This window comes from Erythranthe guttata, chromosome 7 (genome assembly GCF_056151865.1).
Source record: "Erythranthe guttata isolate IM_541 chromosome 7, IM_541, whole genome shotgun sequence".
In the NCBI taxonomy this organism is placed as follows: Eukaryota; Viridiplantae; Streptophyta; class Magnoliopsida; order Lamiales; family Phrymaceae; genus Erythranthe; species Erythranthe guttata.
This window is the reverse complement of record NC_142539.1, coordinates 8,144,844-8,164,937: the sequence shown is the minus strand read 5'-3', so window position 1 is coordinate 8,164,937 and position 20,094 is coordinate 8,144,844. Positions and strand designations below refer to the sequence as shown.

The 20,094-nt window shown below is 39.3% G+C and overlaps 3 protein-coding genes across 3 annotated transcripts; 2 read left to right on the top strand and 1 right to left on the bottom strand.

Annotated features, from left to right (window-relative positions):
* The first annotated feature begins 1,923 nt into the window (after positions 1-1,923).
* Positions 1,924-2,358, top strand: LOC105972672 (putative F-box protein At3g10240). The gene has a single exon (XM_012997647.2). It carries the CDS (start codon positions 1,924-1,926, stop codon positions 2,356-2,358), a length of 435 nt encoding a protein of 144 aa, XP_012853101.2.
* Positions 2,359-2,640: 282 nt separating this feature from the next.
* Positions 2,641-10,221, top strand: LOC105960308 (uncharacterized). Its single transcript, XM_088820881.1, has one exon. It carries the CDS (start codon positions 3,434-3,436, stop codon positions 9,917-9,919), a length of 6,486 nt encoding a protein of 2,161 aa, XP_088677007.1. The 5' UTR covers positions 2,641-3,433; the 3' UTR covers positions 9,920-10,221.
* A 200-nt stretch (positions 10,222-10,421) lies between these two features.
* Positions 10,422-13,489, bottom strand: LOC148769137 (uncharacterized). Its single transcript, XM_088820880.1, has 2 exons — positions 11,457-13,489; positions 10,422-11,370 (listed from the first exon to the last, which is right to left on the bottom strand). Exons 1-2 carry the CDS (start codon positions 13,467-13,469, stop codon positions 10,591-10,593), a joined length of 2,793 nt encoding a protein of 930 aa, XP_088677006.1. The 5' UTR covers positions 13,470-13,489; the 3' UTR covers positions 10,422-10,590.
* Positions 13,490-20,094: the final 6,605 nt, after the last annotated feature.

The following is a 20,094-nucleotide window of genomic DNA, read 5'->3' as shown; positions in this document are numbered from 1 at the left end:
ATAATAAATATTAAAGGGATTGGCTTATTGGTAAAATATATCTAGGTCTTAAACCTAGAATAATAAAGATGTTTGGTTATAGACTTACGCACAAAAACCCCTTATATTAAAATATTCATCACCTTTTGAAAAGTCACCCCGTGCATCACACGGGTGTAAATACTAGTTTATATATATAGAGAATGGTGAAGGCTTTTGCAATTTGGAGGGAAAATCTAATTAGGCTTTACATCAAGAATGCAGCAACTATTGGAAGATGCTATTGAAGAAATTCTGTCAAGGCTGCACGTTAAAGATCTCTTGAGATTCAAATCTGTTTCCAAAATATAGATTTTAATAATCTCCAACCAAATCGATATCCACCCTTTCCTATATACCGTAGGATCTTCGGATATTGCCTCGGATCATCCGATGGTCTTGTCTATTATATGCGAATTTGATTTAAAATTACTAAAGATCAATTAAAAAAAAAGGGGTTTTATGCATAAGTCGTTGACGAACCATCTTTATTATTCTAGGTTCAGTCGTTCATGAGCTATATTTCTTTCGCTAATGAGCACATCCCTTTAATATGTATTATAACTAAAGACAAAATTAATGTGTATGACAAAATTACCCCCAACCTTTTAAACTCAATTCCTAATTGTAACCCCAGTTTAACTTCAATTTTATCAATTTTGACCACAAAATTCCAATTTTAATTTTATCTTTTTTTCAAATTCTTTTTTTTTTTCATGTTTTTACGCCGCCGGTTTCCGAATTTGATTTGTAGAATTACGTGAACACAATATATTACTGTCAACTCCATCAATATTATTATTTTTTTGCCTTTTTAATTTTGTTTGATTTATTGACCAGTCAACGTAATAATATTTATGTCGTTGAAGGTGAAATTACTGTAAACACAATAAATATTACTCTCAACCACATCAATATTATTTTGTTTGGCCTTTTTATTTTGTTTGTTATTATTTGTTGACCGATTAACGTAATAGTATTATTGTCTACTAATAGTACTGTAAAAACAATAATATTACTGTGACTGGCGGTAATATTACTGTCGTTACGATAATATTACTTTGGTTGACATCAATATTAATTTTTTTAGCTTTTTATTATGTTTGCGTTTGTTGAACGGTCAATATAGTAATATTATTTTATTGCAATAATAGTAATTTTTGTTGTGTTAACATTACTATGTCGGCCAGAGAGTAATACAACAATATTACTGTGTTAAACAGGAATATAGTTAATTATTGTGTTAAAGAGTAATATAATTAATATGAAGGTCAACCACAACAATATTACTTTTTAAACGGTTCAAAAAATGTTGAAGGAAAAAAAATAAATAAATAAAAAGAAAAATGTCAACGCCACCGGAGACCAACATTGACCCGCCGGTCAGCGGCGATATGAAAAACGAAAAAAATTTCAAAAAAAGTCAACACTGGAAATCGGCGAAAAAAACAGCCATTAAAAAAAAGTCAATGTTGGAGACCGTCGATGATGGACGAATTGTAGTCAAAATTAGGTTATGCATGAAAATTGAATAATTGGTGAAATTTGGGGTCAAATTGAGGTTAAATTAAATTAAATGATGAAATTGAAGCATATTAAAATGTCTGAATTTTTTTATAAAAGATTTTTTTGTTTTTATTTTGGAGCCCAAAAAAGACGGGGGTCCAAAATAAAAGGGGGGAAAAAAATAGTGACAAATATTATCAATCACAATGTTAGAGTGATGCGCAAGTAAATAGTCCCATAGGACTTTTCCATATATTAGGACACTCGAATTCTTTTTTAGTTAATTTCTTTAAAATTAATTAATCATCTTCCAAATATTACATCCACCCTAGGAACGTACAACTCATTGTGCTGTCAACTAGCTAGGGTTTTTTTATATGCTGTGCCATTGATGTAACTATGCACCAACTCTCTGCAGATATTTTGGAGGAAATTCTGTCAAGACTCCATGTGAAAGATCTCTTGAGATTCAAATCCGTCTCCAAAACATGGAATTCGATAATTTCTAGCCAATATTTCATTAACTTGCATCTCAAGAAATCAATCTCCAGCCCTTCCCACTGTAGGATCTTCACTCCATATTCTGTTAGCCTTGTCTATGATGATGTCCAACAAGTCGAGCTGTCGTGGCCTGAAGAAGCCACCGGATATTTCATCGGAATATCGTCCGATGGTCTTGTCTGTTATATGGATAATATAAGCGTTCACCCTACGAGAATCTGCGTGTGGAATCCAGCTACAAGGGTATCAAAAACTCTGAATATTGATGGTATGAAATTTCATCTTCTCGTATCCTGGTTTGGACGAGAATCATCCGATGACGTGTGTAGATAAATAAATTTTATCCAAAAGAAAGGGACCATTGTGCAATTACGAAACAAGGAATTCTATTTAAATTCTATGGCCCGTGGCAATTCCGTAATTAAATATTTAAATTCAAATCAAATCAAGATTATATGCCGTATATTGGTATCTATATTTAAATATCAATTACATATTTTCTATTTTAAATCTAGGGATTTAATTAAATTAATTCCTAAATTAAATAGATAATTGATTTTAAATAATATTTACCAGTAGAATTATTTATTCTCTTCCAAATTATAAGGGATAAATATCAATTAATTATTGGCCAATAGAATTGTTTCTTCTCTTCCAAGTTACAAGAGATAAATATCAATTTAAATCGGGCCAATCAAATCGTGCCACATCATCAGTAAGGCCCATCAAGGACTCTTATTCTACCACTATAAATAGGGACCCTCCCTTCACAATTCAAACACAACTGAAGGAGCATAAACCGTAGGAGCAAAATTCTCTCTACAACTCAAGAAGCAAGGAAGAAGAATTCGTAGGAGGTAAGATTCTCTCTCTACATTCAAAGTGTTCTTCGTCAAATTCGAGGTGTTCTTGAGCAAATTCAAGGCATTCTTCATCAAATCCAGCGTTCGATCCGAGATAACGGTGCCAAACCTTCGGATTAACGTTAATCAATTCAAGTCAAGATCATTGGAAGATTGAAGGGCCAAATCCATCAAGAATTTCAAGATCTTCAAGTCAAATCAAGTCAAAGTTCAACGTTCGATCCGAGATTCAAGTCGCAAGACCCTTGGAAAACGTTATTCAAATCCAAAATCAAATTCGGAGAAGATCAAGTCAACGACCCGACTCCGAAAATTCAAGTCAACTATATATTTTTCTAGAGAGAAGAATCAGAGGATTAAAATAGAGATTGTAACCCGCAATTTATTTATTTTAATTCAATAAAATTATCTTTGTTCAATTTTTCTTGTTTGTTTATATCGCAGATAAGAATTTGTTGTTACAAATTTTGGCACGCCCGGTGGGACATCTCTACCTCTCATCTCTTCTCTCTCTCGAAGATCCTAGTAGCTGTTCTACGTTCACGATGAAGGCTGCTACTTCAAATTCATCAAGCATGGGCGTAGTTACAAGGAGTATGGCTAAGAAGCTGCAGACATCCTCCGAGATTAGCTCAACGCCCCAAATCATCGAAGAAGGCTCGTCACCTCTCGTCAACATAGGTGGAGGCGTGGAAGGATCTAGAGGAGAAGCTTCATCATCCACGTCCCTTTCAGCATCAAACTACTCTGAAGTGGCTCCCGTCATGACAACACATGCTACGACCATGGAGGAGCAAATGGCGATCTTGACAAAGGCCATTGAAGGGTTAACAAAGCACATTCAAGAACAAGACTCCCAAATCGCGATGTTGCGGGACAAGGTTGACGGTAGTCACGACATGGGAAAACAAGGCGAAAATCACACCGAAGCTGAAACTTCTGCAAGGCGACATCCAATCGAAAGGGAGAAGAGCCCGGCTGAAGAATTCCAGGTTTCGTCAGAGGGGTTGATTCCTATAGACCAATTGAAGGAGTTCATCATGGGGACTATCAAAGACAAATTCAATGAGGGTTCAAAATCGTCATCAACATATACCAAGCCATACACTCTAAGAGTAGACGACTTGAAGATGCCAATTGGTTACCAACCCCCGAAATTTCAGCAATTTGATGGCAAGGGTAACCCAAAACAGCATGTGGCACATTTTGTTGAAACTTGTAACAACGCCGGGACTTTCGGAGACTATCTCGTTAAACAATTCGTCCGATCGTTGAAGGGGAATGCTTTCGATTGGTATACGGACCTAGAACCGAACTCAATTGACAGTTGGAGTCAGATGGAACAAGAATTTTTGAATCGCTTCTACAGCACCCGAAGAACAGTGAGCATGATCGAGCTCACAAACTCTCGCCAGTGGAAAGAAGAGGCCGTCATTGACTATATTAACCGCTGGAGGAATTTAAGCCTGAATTGCAAGGACCGATTGTCAGAGGCTTCAGCTATCGAGATGTGCATTCAAGGAATGCAATGGGGACTCCGATATATCCTGCAAGGGATTCAACCTAAGAGTTTTGAAGAGTTGGCCACTAGAGCGCACGATATGGAGTTGAGCATTATGGCTAGTGGAGTTGAGGGACCACCAGTTCAAGAGCCTCGACAGTCGAAAGAAAAACAGGATTTTCGGAAGGTGGGTAGAGTTTTCTCTAAGACCTCAAGCAAAGAATCTTTGGCAGTGAATGCGACCCCTATCAAATTTCAAGGAAAAGTGAACGGAAACAATGAGGAAAAACAAGATTTTTCCCAAGAAAGAAGAAGACTTACTCTGAAAGAAATGCAAGCAAGGGAATATCCATTCCTCGACACTGATGTGGCTGGAATATTTGACGATTTGCTAAGTTTAAAACTTATCGAATTGCCTGAAATGAAGCGCCCCGAAGAAGCTAACAAAATCGATGACCCAAAATACTGCAAGTATCATCGGTTGGTCGGGCACCCAATTCATGATTGCTTCGTATTCAAAGACAAAATTATGCAGCTAGCTCGCCAAGGAAAGATATCACTTGAAGAGATCAGCGCCAATACAAATTTTATCGTCAGCAGTTTTGAGTCCCTTGGCATGACGACAACCAACGTACACGAAGGAGATGATGATCATATTAACATCTCATGCAACACGATAATTGAAAAGGAGATCGCTGTTAGTGGAACAACTCCGTCTTCAAATGAAGTTTGTACCGTGATTGGTAAATGCATGTCAACAATGACTTTCGCTGATGAAGATTTACTTCTTGGTTCCAAACCACACAATAGGCCATTGTTTGTTGCCGGCTACGCTCGTGAGCGGAAGGTGAATAGAATCTTAATCGATGGAGGTTCTGCGGTCAATATTTTGCCGTTGCACACTTTAAAGGAGTTGGGGATCTCCACGGAGGAGCTCAAAACTAGTCGCTTGATGATCCAAGGATTTAATCAAGAAGGACAAAGGGCCCTTGGTATCATAAGGATAGAGTTGTTAATGGATGATATGTTGTCCACCGCACTGTTCCATGTCATTGATGCAAGAACCTCATACCGTATGCTTCTCGGGCGACCTTGGATACATGAGAATAGTGTGGTTCCTTCTTCTTGGCACCAATGTTTCAAGTATTGTCGAGACGGAGTAGTTAAAATAATACTCGCCGATGATAAACCGTTCACCGAGGCAGAAGCCCACTTTGCCGATGCTAAGTACTATCTTGATGATGAGAAGACGGTAAAGGCCAAAGAAATTCTACCAGTTGAAGAACCAAAGCGAAGAAATAATCAAGACAAGGCTCCTTTAGCGTGTGAGGCTTTGAAAGATTTGATGTTTCCCTTAACACCAATTGACGAGAAGCGATCAACTTCTCAACCACCTAAAGGATTTGTTCATCCCACAGAAGAAACCCAAGAGGAATGCGAAGAATTCTCCGAGTCCCAAATGACAAAATGCTTTGGCCCAAATGCTTATAAACTCTTAGTGAAAGCTGGTTTTAACCCACATGAAGATTCTACGCTTGGAAGGCTTCCTGCCGAAGTTGTTGGCGAAAAGATGCATGGCCTCAATACTACTCAAATAATGTTGAAAGAAAAAGGACATGCTATTCAAAGTCCTCGAGTTGGTCTTGGATTTGTTCCTCAAAAGCCAATTCGTATTGCTATCAATAGAGCTACCAGTAATTACATAATCGAAGACGAATTCTCATCAACAGACGATTTTCTTGAAAGTGGGACAAAAGTGAGAAGGACATCCGTCTTTGATAGGCTTACACCATCTGTCTTCGATAGACTTGCGCCATCCGTCTTTGATAGACTTGGACCACTTAGAGAGTGGGGGCATAAGAAAGGCGACAAACGAGGGTTTGATAGACTTACGCCATCCGTTTTTGATAGGCTTGGACCACTTAGAAAGTGGGGGCATAACAGAAGCAACAAGCAAGAGTTGGGTGTCTGTAATACTAAAATCACCAAAACACGAAGGATTCGAAGTTCGATTCCATCTCGCATGAAACGGCGTACTTATTTGACCATATCATGTGGTGAAGAGTTGAAGGCTAAAATACGAACCGTCGTCTTTACGAAAGTCCAAGACGACGAGGAAGATGACAGAGAAAGTGTGGCATCATCGTATCATATCACTTTAAGTGAGATAGACTTGATTGAGGAAGAAGACGCTGAAACTGCTCCACCCGAGCTTGAAGAAGGAGTCAAAGCCACCATCGATGAGTTAAAGGAAATTAATTTAGGAGATGCGGAGAATCCTCGACCAATCTACATTAGCGCTTTACTGGCCGTCAACGAAGAGGAGACTTATATTGAATTGTTGCACGAGTTCAAGGATGTGTTTGCATGGTCTTATAAAGAAATGCCCGGATTGGACCCAAAAGTGGCAATACATCATCTCTCCGTGAAGAAAGGAGCTCGCCCTGTAAAGCAAGGCCAACGTAGATTTAGACCTGAATTAGTCCCTGCAATTGAGGCTGAAGTGAATAAACTTATTGATGTTGGTTTCATTCGAGAAGTCAAGTACCCAACATGGATTTCAAGTATTGTCCCTGTCAGAAAGAAGAATGGACAAATTCGTGTATGTGTTGACTTTAGAGATTTGAACGAAGCATGCCCTAAGGACGACTTTCCAATGCCAATAGCCGAACTAATGATTGATGCTACTACGGGCCACGAAGCATTATCATTTATGGATGGGTCATCAGGATACAATCAAATACGAATGGCGCCGAGAGACGAAGAATTAACAGCCTTTCGCACTCCTAAGGGCATCTATTGCTATAAAGTGATGCCATTTGGCTTGAAAAATGCCGGTGCTACATACCAAAGAGCCATGCAGAAGATATTTGATGACATGCTCCATAAAGATGTTGAATGTTATGTGGATGACTTGGTAGTTAAATCCAAAAGAAGGGAAGATCATCTCCAAAGTTTGAGAAAAGTCTTCGAGCGCTTGAGAAGGTACCAATTGAAGACGAATCCATTGAAATGTGCATTTGGTGTTACTTCGGGGAAGTTTCTTGGATTCGTAGTTCGTCACCGAGGCATAGAAATCGAACAAGCCAAGATTGATGCAATTTTAAAGATTCGCGAGCCTAGGAACATTCATGAGCTCAAAAGTTTGCAAGGAAAGTTGGCATACCTAAGAAGGTTCATTTCAAACTTAGCCGGTCGATGTCAACCATTCAGCCGACTCATGAAGAAAAATGTTCCCTTTGAATGGGATGAAGCTTGCACTAGTGCCTTTGAAAGTATAAAATCGTATTTAACGAAGCCTCCTGTGTTGATTGCACCAGTGCCCGGACGATCGTTAATACTCTATATTGCTGCTCAAGAACGATCTGTCGGAGCTTTACTAGCCCAGGAGAATGATGATGGAAAAGAAAGTGCCTTATACTACTTGAGTAGAACAATGACACCAAATGAATTGAACTATTCGCCAATCGAAAAGACATGCTTAGCACTCATTTTTGCAATTCAAAAGTTGAAGCACTATTTTCAAGCGCATGTTGTCCGTCTAATCTCAAGGATGAATCCTCTAAAGTATGTCATGTCAAAACCCGTCCTATCCGACAGACTTGCAAGGTGGTACCTGCAATTGCAGCAGTTTGACATAACATATATTCCACAAAAGGCTGTGAAAGGACAAGTTCTAGCCGATTTCTTGGCGGATCACCCTATCCCTGCAGAGTGGGAGTTATCCGATGATCTACCCGATGAAGATGTTCTTGTGATTGAAGCTAGTCCTCCTTGGAAGATGTATTTTGATGGAGCTTCTCACAGAGAAGGAGCGGGCGCCGGAGTAGTATTCGTCACATCCAACGGCGAAGTGTTGCCTCACTCTTTTACCTTAACACAAAATTGCTCCAACAATGTTGCTGAATATCAAGCTCTTATCCTTGGGCTAGAAATGGCAGTTGATATAAAGCAACTAAATTTGGAGGTATATGGAGACTCCAAGTTGGTGATCAATCAGATACTCGGATCGTACGAAGTAAAGAAGCTCGATTTACTCCCTTATGTGGATTATGCTAAAAGACTTATCGGATACCTTGGTGATGTGATGATAGAGCATGTGCCAAGAAAGGATAACAAACAAGCAGATGCATTGGCAAAACTTGCTTCTACTTTAGCCATGCCCGAAGACGGAGCTCGTATATCAATTTTCAAGAGGTGGGTCGTACCACCAATTTTTGAACACGAAGAAATTGAAGAAGACGAAACTCGAGTGGTTTACGTGTTTGAAATCGAGAAAGAAGATTGGCGTCAATCATTTGTGGATTACTTGAAGTACGAAAAGTTGCCTAATGATCCACGTCAAAGGGTTGATATTCGACGTCGTGCGGCTCGTTTCATCTACTATAAAGATACACTTTATAGACGTTCATTTGATGGAGTCTTCTTGAGATGTTTAGGTGATGACGAAGCCGTTCAAGCCATAGAAGAAGCTCATTCCGGAGTTTGCGGCGCCCATCAGTCAGGACCCAAGCTACATTTCCGAATAAAAAGAATGGGCTATTATTGGCCATCTATGGTGAAGGACTGCATGGAGTATGCCCAAAAATGCCAACCTTGTCAATTTCATGCAAACTTTATTCATCAACCGCCGGAGCCATTGCACCCTACTGTTGCCTCATGGCCCTTTGATGCTTGGGGTTTGGATGTGGTTGGACCTATGACAAAGTCTTCAGCTGGACATCTCTATATCTTGGCAGCAACAGACTACTTTTCCAAATGGGCTGAAGCAGTGCCTCTTCGAGAAGTAAAGAAGGAGAACGTTGCTGATTTCATCCGCATCAACATCATCTACCGTTACGGAGTTCCTCGATATGTGATCACAGACAACGGAAAGCCATTTTGCAACAGTGTGATAGATAAACTTTGTGAAAAGTTTGGCTTCAAGCAAAGAAAGTCTTCGATGTACAACGCTGCCGCCAATGGACTCGCCGAGGCCTTCAACAAGACTTTATGTAATTTGCTGAAGAAAGTGATCGCCAAGTCAAAACGCGATTGGCACGAAAGGATGGGAGAAGCTTTATGGGCTTATAGAACAACGTATAGAACACCTACTCAAGCCACTCCATATGCGTTGGTGTACGGTGTGGAAGCGGTCTTACCTCTTGAAAAACAAATTCCATCATTGAGGATAGCTATACAAGAAGAACTCACTAAAGAAGAAAATGCCCGTTTGCGTCTTGCAGAATTGGAAGCTCTTGACGAGAAAAGATTAGAGGCACAACAAAGTATTGAATGCTACCAAGCTCGTCTTTCTAGGGCGTTTAACAAGAAGGTGCGGCCAAGATCGTTTCAAATTGGAGATTTGGTGCTTGCCGTAAGGAGGCCCATCATCGTCACTCATAAAACGGGAAATAAATTTACTTCAAAGTGGGATGGTCCTTATGTCGTCAAAGAAGCATACACAAACGGAGCGTACAAGTTGGTTGCCGAAGATGGTTTAAGAATTGGTCCGATAAATGGAAAGTTCTTGAAGCGGTACTATGCATGAAGCGGAGGAGAAGGCTCCTGGCCCGCATGAGTTGAAACTGTGCACGGCTAAAAAAAAAAAAAAAAAAAAAAAAAAAAAAAAAAAAAAAAAAAAAAAAAAAAAAAAAATCTATCTTTTTTTCCTTTGAACTACGTTATGACTTGATCCCACTCGGGGTACGTAGGCAGCTTAGATATTCTCTAAGTTCAGTCCTTTCCTAAAAAAAAAAAAATCTATCTTTTTTTCCTTTGAACTACGTTATGACTTGATCCCACTCGGGGTACGTAGGCAGCTTAGATATTCTCTAAGTTCAGTCCTTTCCTAAAAAAAAAAAATCTATCTTTTTTTCCTTTGAACTACGTTATGACTTGATCCCACTCGGGGTACGTAGGCAGCTCAGATATTCTCTAAGTTCAGTCCTTTCCTAAAAAAAAAAAAATCTATCTTTTTTTCCTTTGAACTACGTTATGACTTGATCCCACTCGGGGTACGTAGGCAGCTTAGATATTCTCTAAGTTCAGTCCTTTCAAAAAAAAAAAAAAAAAAAAAAAAAAAAAAAAAAAAAAAAAAAAAAATCGTTGAAAATATAAGTGCAGAATACTAAGGAAACAAGATGGAAAGGGAGATTTTTTTTTTTTATTTCATGAATCATAAAAGTGGAATAAACAATAAAAAAAAAATCTAAATCTAGCTCAAGCGAAAGGGTCTAAATCGTTCAACTTTTCTTTGGCATCTCCTAAAAGCTCGGCAGAAGCGCGCAATTCTTCTACCAAATCATCACTTAAAGGGGATGTATTTTCAATGGCAGCAATTTCTTCGTTAATCTCACGAATTTCAGTTTGAACAGTATGAAGGAGTTCTCGTTGTCGCTTTAATGATGATCTCAACTGTCCCACCCTCACCTTCAAAGCAGCACGCTCTTTCTTGACACTCTCCAAATCACTATTGGTGACTTGAACTTGAAGAGTCTCTTTGTGTTCTCTAGCTTGAGTAGTATGCAAACGATCTTTAGCCTCATCTAATTGTCGTGATAGAATCTCTTTAGATGTCTTCTCAGAGTTCGACGACCTCACCTTATCATAAGCCGTCGCCTGGGAAAATAATGACTTCAATGATTCCTCTATGCAAGATATGTCGAAATCACCAAGATCCCTCATGGTTCCAAGAACCAATTGGACATCTTCTTGAATAGACGAGATGGAATCAATTGAAGTCCGTACTATCCTCGCACGAAGATCTTGCCATAATTGGCGAAGAAAAACCCGCTTGTGATTTTTCAGAAAATTTTCACCCACAAAAACTGAACAAGCACCATTGTACGACCCTTTCGCAGTCTCTTTCATCTTGGATGCTCTGGCAGGCATTAAAGCAGTCGGCGACAAAGTTGCACCCATTGAGCAAGCCTTGGCAGTTGAGTGATGACTAGCTTGAGATTCCTCGCGATCATCAACGTTAATTATCTCGTTTTCCAACTAAAAAAAAAAAAATAAATAAATAAATAAAAATAAAAATAAAAAATAAAAAAAAAAAAAAAAAAAGGGAAAGTGTTAAGTGCAACCTTCTCAGCAAAAGTGTCATTTGTTCGAGAATGACTGTCCACACTGTTATCAATATGAAGATCTTGTGGTTTTAAAGATTGCGGGTCCCTCTTCGGCCTTTTCCAATGACGTTCTATGCGGCTATCGTCACTCTCATCCGACGGAGGCAAAACGTTCCTCTTCTTTATATCTCTAGGAGGGTTTTTGGTTTGGAGCACATTTCCGCGAGAAAGATTGCCGAGACTATTTCTTGCCTCATCTTCTTTGTCTTCAAGTGGAATCTTACTTAACTCCAAGTTCACCAAACTCGCAACTTTATTTTCAAGATAAGTTCCGTAAGCTTTAGTCCACCATCTTTTATAGCCGTCCGTGTGAAACTTTCTCGAATTTTGAGGAATGACGGAAAATATCACTTTAGACATGGACTCGAGCAAAACACATAGACGCCAATAACGGAGTCCATCTATTAAAGAAGCCTCGCGAACGTCTTCATCAAGTACTCCAGGCACATCTTGGTAAAACCCAAATTGACGGCTAAACCGATGAGGACTATATGGCTCAATAACGAAACGATTACCACGCCGCAAGGAGAGATAGCTCGAGCGAATGGCGATGAAATAATTTCTCTCGGACCCTTTTGTTGTTCCATCATCAACATATAAAGAAGACTCGCTCCTAGGGATCGTGGTGCAAGTCCAAGACATAAGATCTCCTTTGTGAATCCGTTTGCGTGCATCCGCGGGAGTGTAGTATCTAGCGCTTCCTTCTCCGGAATAAGATACCATCTTTGGGCCATCGACGGCTACGCCTTGCAGAACTTGACAATGGGTCTTGAAATAAAGCGCCAACCAACTATAGACGAAGTGAATAGGGAACGGAGAATTCTCTTGATGGGGTCTCAAGGATCTCGAGATCCTATTTATGCCGTTGAAGATGCTGGCTAAGACAGGAACTGCAAGAGAGACTTCTTCGCCACTCGCCATTATGCTAGCCATCTTGAATGTTGAAGGACGTATCAAGCCCACATCATCAGTAGGGAGGACGAAGGTGCAAAGCCAACAAGCCAAATGGGCCGCCAAGTACGTCTCGGACCTCAGTTCGACATCAACGCTAATGCTCGAAAACACAGCTTCTTCAATGTTGATCCATTTTGCATGTGCTTCAATATTGCCGGAAGGATTGTGAGTTGACTTGGGGCGAACACTTTTCTTTTCTTTGCGTGGAGGAGGTTGAGTGTACTTCTTCTGCTTCTTCAACCAAAACTGAATCCAGCTTTCGACAGAGACGTTGGAGGAAGGATCTTTAGAGCGCTTCCGAAGTAAGTGGTAGACATGGAATAGATATCGGCAGGAACGGTGAGAATATCGAACACCCTTTGCATCGGTACCAATGAGTTCTTGAGAGGCAGGGACAACTTCATCGTAAAGAAGCCCGGTTAACGGTAGCCCGGAGAGGATGTGCAAATCCCATAAAGAGATAGACATTTCTCCGGGAGACGTCAAGAGGGTATTTGTAGTCGGACACCATGCCTCGAAGAACGCCTTCATGATTTCGGAATTGTAGTCGTACGTGAAAAGGGAAGCATATACAGAATCGTAGATCTTCGCAGACTTTAGCTTGTGCTGGCAACGGCTGAGAACGTCTTCGGTCCATTCCCAGTACCCTTTGAAGAATTGAAAGCCGCCGGAAAGCTCGAGAGTATCTCCCCACTTGACTTTTCCCTCCACGATGTTGCCACCCAAAGTCGGCAGAAGGCTCGGACCGCTTGACTCTTCCGGAAGCAAGGATCTGTCGGGTTTATGATTTGATGCTCGCAAGCTATACACGTACTCGTACTTATTATGAGGATGCTCGTGGGACCAAACGGACATGCGATTCGGAGTCGTGAGACGTGGCCATTGCTTTGCGTAAGAACCGATAAGGGGGGCATAAATCGTCAAGACAGTTCCTTTGTCATTCGGTTGGTAACGATCGTCAAGAATTACCAATTGCTCGTCGCCGGAAGAGGAGAAAGCTTGCTTGAAACAAACCATCGCAAAACCTGTCAGAACAATTCAAAAAACAAAGAGCAATTAGTTTGAAAAAAAAAAAAAAAAAAAGGAAGGAAGAAAAAGAACGGGGGCAAGGAACTGCGCTAAAATCAAATACCAAATCTGTCGAGTTGCAAAACCTGGACAAGGAAAACAGTATTTAGTTTTGATAAGCAATCGAGCAAAATAAACGGGCAAAATAAAAGGGAAGAAAGCAGTTCTTAGTGTCATATTATCAAACACCTGGCGGACGTGTTCAAAGAGTCTGATTATGCGTATATTTTATATGCAAAACTGACCTGGAATCGATTACAAGTAGCAGACAGAAGCAAATAATTGGCAGGTCGATGGATTTGTGAATAAAAAAAAAACGAAGAGGGCATCCCCCTTTTATAAGGGATAGATGAAGCTAATCCCACAAACCTTAGGTTTCTAATCAACCAATCAAAAGAAAGCATAATCTCAATAGAAGAAGGAGTGTTCAACTTGTTCGTGAAACCGAATTACAATGGCAAAAGGAGTGTTTATTTTGCAGAGAAGAGTCACTGCCCATTAAACTTCGATTTGAATTGGAAGAGAACTGCCCATATAGAATTAAAATTCTCTCATCGTACGATCCTCATGTTTCACTCGAAGTAAATTAAAATTCCCAACTTATGACGCAGAGAAACTCGTTGAAGTTAGAAGTTCAAAGTTACGGTGTTGCTGCGCGAGTGTTTCAAAAAAAAAAAAAGAAAAAAAAAAAAAAAAAAAAAAAAAAGAAAGAATAAAAAAAAAAAGAGATCAAAGAATGGGAGAAGTTCTAAGCATGAGGAAGTCTGATGCTTCTAGCCGTCCGCACTTGTGATTTGGGTGGGCCCATTCAATTTTATTATTAAGTATGGGTTACGATTTCAATGATCTCACAAAAGGTGCTCAATTTTGAAAGTGTTGGGCTTGGGAGGTGTTTGTTACAAAACAAAAAATAAATAAATAAATAAAAGTGATTATCGTGACTTATTCACTTCAAGACGCATCGTCCGTGAACAAGTCTCGTGGGGGCATTTGTAGATAAATAAATTTTATCCAAAAGAAAGGGACCATTGTGCAATTACGAAACAAGGAATTCTATTTAAATTCTATGGCCCGTGGCAATTCCGTAATTAAATATTTAAATTCAAATCAAATCAAGATTATATGCCGTATATTGGTATCTATATTTAAATATCAATTACATATTTTCTATTTTAAATCTAGGGATTTAATTAAATTAATTCCTAAATTAAATAGATAATTGATTTTAAATAATATTTACCAGTAGAATTATTTATTCTCTTCCAAATTATAAGGGATAAATATCAATTAATTATTGGCCAATAGAATTGTTTCTTCTCTTCCAAGTTACAAGAGATAAATATCAATTTAAATCGGGCCAATCAAATCGTGCCACATCATCAGTAAGGCCCATCAAGGACTCTTATTCTACCACTATAAATAGGGACCCTCCCTTCACAATTCAAACACAACTGAAGGAGCATAAACCGTAGGAGCAAAATTCTCTCTACAACTCAAGAAGCAAGGAAGAAGAATTCGTAGGAGGTAAGATTCTCTCTCTACATTCAAAGTGTTCTTCGTCAAATTCGAGGTGTTCTTGAACAAATTCAAGGCATTCTTCATCAAATCCAGCGTTCGATCCGAGATAACGGTGCCAAACCTTCGGATTAACGTTAATCAATTCAAGTCAAGATCATTGGAAGATTGAAGGGCCAAATCCATCAAGAATTTCAAGATCTTCAAGTCAAATCAAGTCAAAGTTCAACGTTCGATCCGAGATTCAAGTCGCAAGACCCTTGGAAAACGTTATTCAAATCCAAAATCAAATTCGGAGAAGATCAAGTCAACGACCCGACTCCGAAAATTCAAGTCAACTATATATTTTTCTAGAGAGAAGAATCAGAGGATTAAAATAGAGATTGTAACCCGCAATTTATTTATTTTAATTCAATAAAATTATCTTTGTTCAATTTTTCTTGTTTGTTTATATCGCAGATAAGAATTTGTTGTTACAACGTGTACAAAGTTGTTTTGGGGATTTGGTTAAGAGGCAAACAACCCACAAATCGCATTCAACTCATCTCCCTATCAATCGATGATTCCCATCAAGATCAAGACTCGAGATATTATTCAACCCCAGAATTTAATATAGATGAATTAATGTTCAAATTCAACGAGGAGGGGAAACTTTTGCATGGAATAGTCCATTGGCTTGTGACTAAAATCAGCGCAGCCGATCCCAACCACGCAAAGGTACTAATGCTTACGTACAATTTGGGCCAAAAAACTGTCGGAGAATTAATGCCTACGCCTATAAAATCACATGAAATGCATCACATAACTGGGATTGGGGTGATTGGGGTGATTGGGGTGATAGATGGATGCATGTCTGCAATTCAGGGATACTGTGAGGGCTTCTATGAAATTTACGAGGTTTGGGTAATGAAGGAATATGGGATTAAGGAATCTTGGACTAAGTTGTTTACTATACCACACTCTTGTGATAATGTACGAAACCTGGAGTTGGTCGGAGTTAGTGGTTATGGGGATATTGCTTTCAGATCTCGGACTCTACATGATAATGTCGCAGTCGCTACATAAGAATGTACGTCGAGACTCTGGTTTCACCCAAACGACTTAGCAGAATCACGACAATTGCATCAACAAAAGGTTGAGCCTTCTCTTGAGTTTTTGGTTATTTCTGTATTTTCAATTTAATTTTTCTTTTTTCTTTTTGCATCCCAAGTGGATATGTTATAAATATGTTCTTACTTGGAAGATAATATCTATTTGTACGTTCATGATAACGGGGATTTTGATGCTACATCTGGTTATTTACATTAGGTAAACTTAAACCGTAGATTTGATTAAATAACTACCCACCTAATTTGCCTGATAACAATACTATGCAGTGTTTTTTTTTTCTTTATCAATTTCATTTTAATCTAAAGAATTATTTTTCTTTATTCTCATATATCGTTCCATGTTGTGCAAACTCCTAATACTCATCATTATCTTTTTTTATTTTTCACAAATTCTTCATGCGCTTCAGACTCATTCGTTAAATTACGATTTAAACTTTTAGTTGTACTGTTGCGTAATTTTACTTAAGTGCGTGCTTTGACACCGAATCTGGACAAAACCACTTAATGCAACGGATTCATGAATCTTGGGTACATTAACCTGGAAGAACATGTTTATGTATCCTCATTTCGGACATGTTTCGTGTCCGATACTCGAGAGCACCCGACAGTCATCTTATGGGCCATTTTGTAATTTTCGTTTCCAAACATTTTTGTTGTCCCCCTAATTATTTACATGATTTAATAACCAATTACAAATTAATAGTTGACAATAATACTTATTATGAATATATTAGTACACAATTATACAAAAATAATTTATATATACATAAAAATTTATATGTATTTATACTGTACATATATATATATATATATATATATATATATATATATATATATATATATATATATATATATATATATATATATATATATATATATATATATATATATATATATATATATACATGTTTCCCCCAAGTTCAGGTATCCCCATTTTTGGGGCTTGCCGTTTCCCCGTATCCATTTCTTGTTTTTCCATATCGTCTGATATGCCTAATTGGCCCAACCTAGTGGGCCTACAAATTATTTACCTACCGGGCCACGAGCCCAATATCGAAGACCACTATCACCGAGGCCCAATCACCTTCAAGCAAGGTTCGGGCCCGACAATCTCAACTAAGCTATAAATACACATTTGAACTCATTCCATAAGGTACGTCCTATTAACGGAGCAATACTATTAACTGTATTCTCTGGACTATTTTCAATGATCAGCACGTCTGACTTGAGCGTCGGAGGGGTTTCCGCCGGATCAACCCCCGGCTCAGTTCATGTGTTCTATGATCGCAGGTACCTCAGGATCATCAAGTTGTCAAGCTACTGATCCGCTTTGCTCTCCCAGTTCGTTTTCTACACTACCCCAGATGATCTACTTTTTAGCATCATCATTTTGGCGCCGTCTGTGGGAACGATGCAAACCAGATCACGTAGCCAACAAGATCCTCCTGAGGCGTCTGCTCGGAGAGAAAATGACACAACTAACGACCTCCCACCTCGTGGAGGCTCTGGCTTGCCACCTCCTCCACGTCCCATGGATCCGCCTCGCGAGGTTCAGGTGATCCCCCCTCGGGACCCACCACTCCCTACTCCTCGAATGGTTCAAATAACCGAGGATGCGCTTCAACGCATGATAGCAGAAGTTTCAACTCGCGCTGCCACAGAGGCCGTGACCCAATATATCGCCACGATGGGAGCAAATGCTCCCAACGCGATACCAGCACCTGCTCCACATGTGGAGCCACCTATGGCACCACCGCCATCGACTCCCTGGGGGTATACAGTGCCCCCAAAACATTTCGCTCGCCAAGGGTTATCGACTCCCTGGGGGCTTACATCTGCCCCCAAAATATTTCGCTCGCCAAGGGTTATCGACTCCCTGGGGGCTTACCTCTGCCCCCAAAATATCTCGCTCGCCAAGGGTTATCGACTTCCTGGGGGTATACAGTGCCCCAAAAACATTTTGCTTGCCAAGGGTTATCGACTCCATGAGGGCTTACATCTGCCCCCAAAATATTTCGTTCGCCAAGGGTTATCGACTCGCTGGGGGGTATTGATCTAGTTATCTAAAGACCAAGGGTTTACCTTGCCAAAAATAATGATGAACAATGGTTCAATTACAAATATTTTTGGATAGTTTGGCAGCATAATGAATTGCAAACTAGTAAATATGTAATTCCAAAATAAATAATCATTCAATGATATTATAAGGGTTCTTAGGTAATCTAAGTATCGCCTTTAAATGGATTACATTAAAGAAAATATCCAATTGTATTAGGAAAGTACATTGGATGTATGAGTCCACTAAGATTATGTATCTTGGAAATCCTCAAACAAAATTGAATAGCTCGATTCATGGACGAATTCGAATGTATAACTTCAGATAAGGTTAGAAAAGAAGTTGAATAAACTTCATAACATTATTGGAGGATGTTCCGTGTTGGACTAAGTCGGTGTCTACAATTATGAATAAATTGTGATAACCAATCTGTTACGTTAAGGGCACGAACGACATGTATAATGGCAAGTATCGATACACTCGTACACATAAGACCATTAGGCAATTGATCTCAAAAGAAATAATATAACATTGATTATGAAAATCAATGGTTAATAGCGGATTCGCGACTAAAAGTCAACTAAATAGATCAAACATATTACCTATCTAGGGGAATGGGATTAAAACCCATAAATTAAGGACAATCTTGGTGGTAACCCAACCATGCTGACTGGAGATCCCAAGAACTGGTTCAAAAGGGACAACTAAGCTAAGAAAGTTCAGTTGAGCACTAAGGAACTCATTCCTAACTCATTCCCGCGGAAGATAATAGTGCTACCTGCAGAGAGGGTAAAGGATAAGCGAAAGCTTTTAATGATTCCAAAACCTTATAACAAAAGGTGAGGTATTGGCAGGATACCTTTAATAGGAGATCACCTATGTAAGTGTATGAAGTGAGGGCCGCTTCAAAAACTTGACAAACACTTATGAATCCAAGATGTGTGTCCATGGCCAAAACGGACACAATCATGAGAACTAAGGAAATGTGAGAATAGTATTGTGTGGGTTGCATTGTCTTGGTTTACACGAACGGCTGACAGTTCAAGACATCGCGTTCACTACTCAGCCTAGTAAATCCGATGTAACTCCACTACGGAAGGTTCAAAGCTATATGCTACCTATCCCGATGCAATACTATTCGTGGGAACTCTAGAGAGAATCGACGCCCTCGTTTTCATTCATGTGGGGGATTGTTGGGAAAATTGGTTAAAAATTGAGTCATGAACAATTTTTTATCAATGTTATTGTATGGTCTAATTGAGTATATAATTGAATTTTGGATTAGAACCAATTTTGTGGTGAATTAAAAAATTACTAGTCCAAAATATAAGGAAAGTGGGATTTGAGTTATCCCACATTGGAAAAGTAGAGAAATACTGAGCTGTATATATATCAAAATATTGGGACGGGCCAAAAACATTAGGTCATGGGCTTTTAAACCATTGGGCCCTTATTACTCGAAGCCCATCTCGATTGGTCTGCCTGGTCTGAATTGGTGCGGCCGAACCAATGCAAATCATTCGGCTCAACTCGAAATGGTGCAACCACTCCCAATTGGCTCAACTCGAAATGGTGCAACCATTCAAACAAAAGGTACCTTTTTGCTCCAAAGGACACTACTTTTCGAACCTTATAAATAGACCATAACTTTCCCAAAATTCCTCACTTCAATCCAAAGACAAGCCTTCTACATATTAAGCCTACCTTTCACAGATTCTCTCGAAAAGTTCTACACAAAGTACAGTTTGTCGTACTTGGGATTTGGAGTGCTCCTATTCCAAGTTTTGCCGTTGTATCTTGGGAGACGATTTCCATTTAATCCGTTAGCACCGTTGCGGGGAAATTTCGTCTTAAGGACAGAGTCAACTCGCCTCGGCTAATCTTTCCGTATTTT

What these genes read in the sequence shown, in the direction of transcription:
- LOC148769137 (XM_088820880.1), bottom strand. Translation starts at nt 13,469, where the DNA reads ATGGTTTGTTTCAAGCAAGCTTTCTCCTCTTCCGGCGACGAGCAATTG. An exon ending in ATGACACTTTTGCTGAGAAG is followed by an intron (nt 11,371 to 11,456) that starts GTTGCACTTAAC and finishes TTTTTTTTTTAG; the next exon opens with TTGGAAAACGAGATAATTAA.
- LOC105960308 (XM_088820881.1), top strand. Translation starts at nt 3,434, where the DNA reads ATGAAGGCTGCTACTTCAAATTCATCAAGCATGGGCGTAGTTACAAGG.
- LOC105972672 (XM_012997647.2), top strand. Translation starts at nt 1,924, where the DNA reads ATGCACCAACTCTCTGCAGATATTTTGGAGGAAATTCTGTCAAGACTC.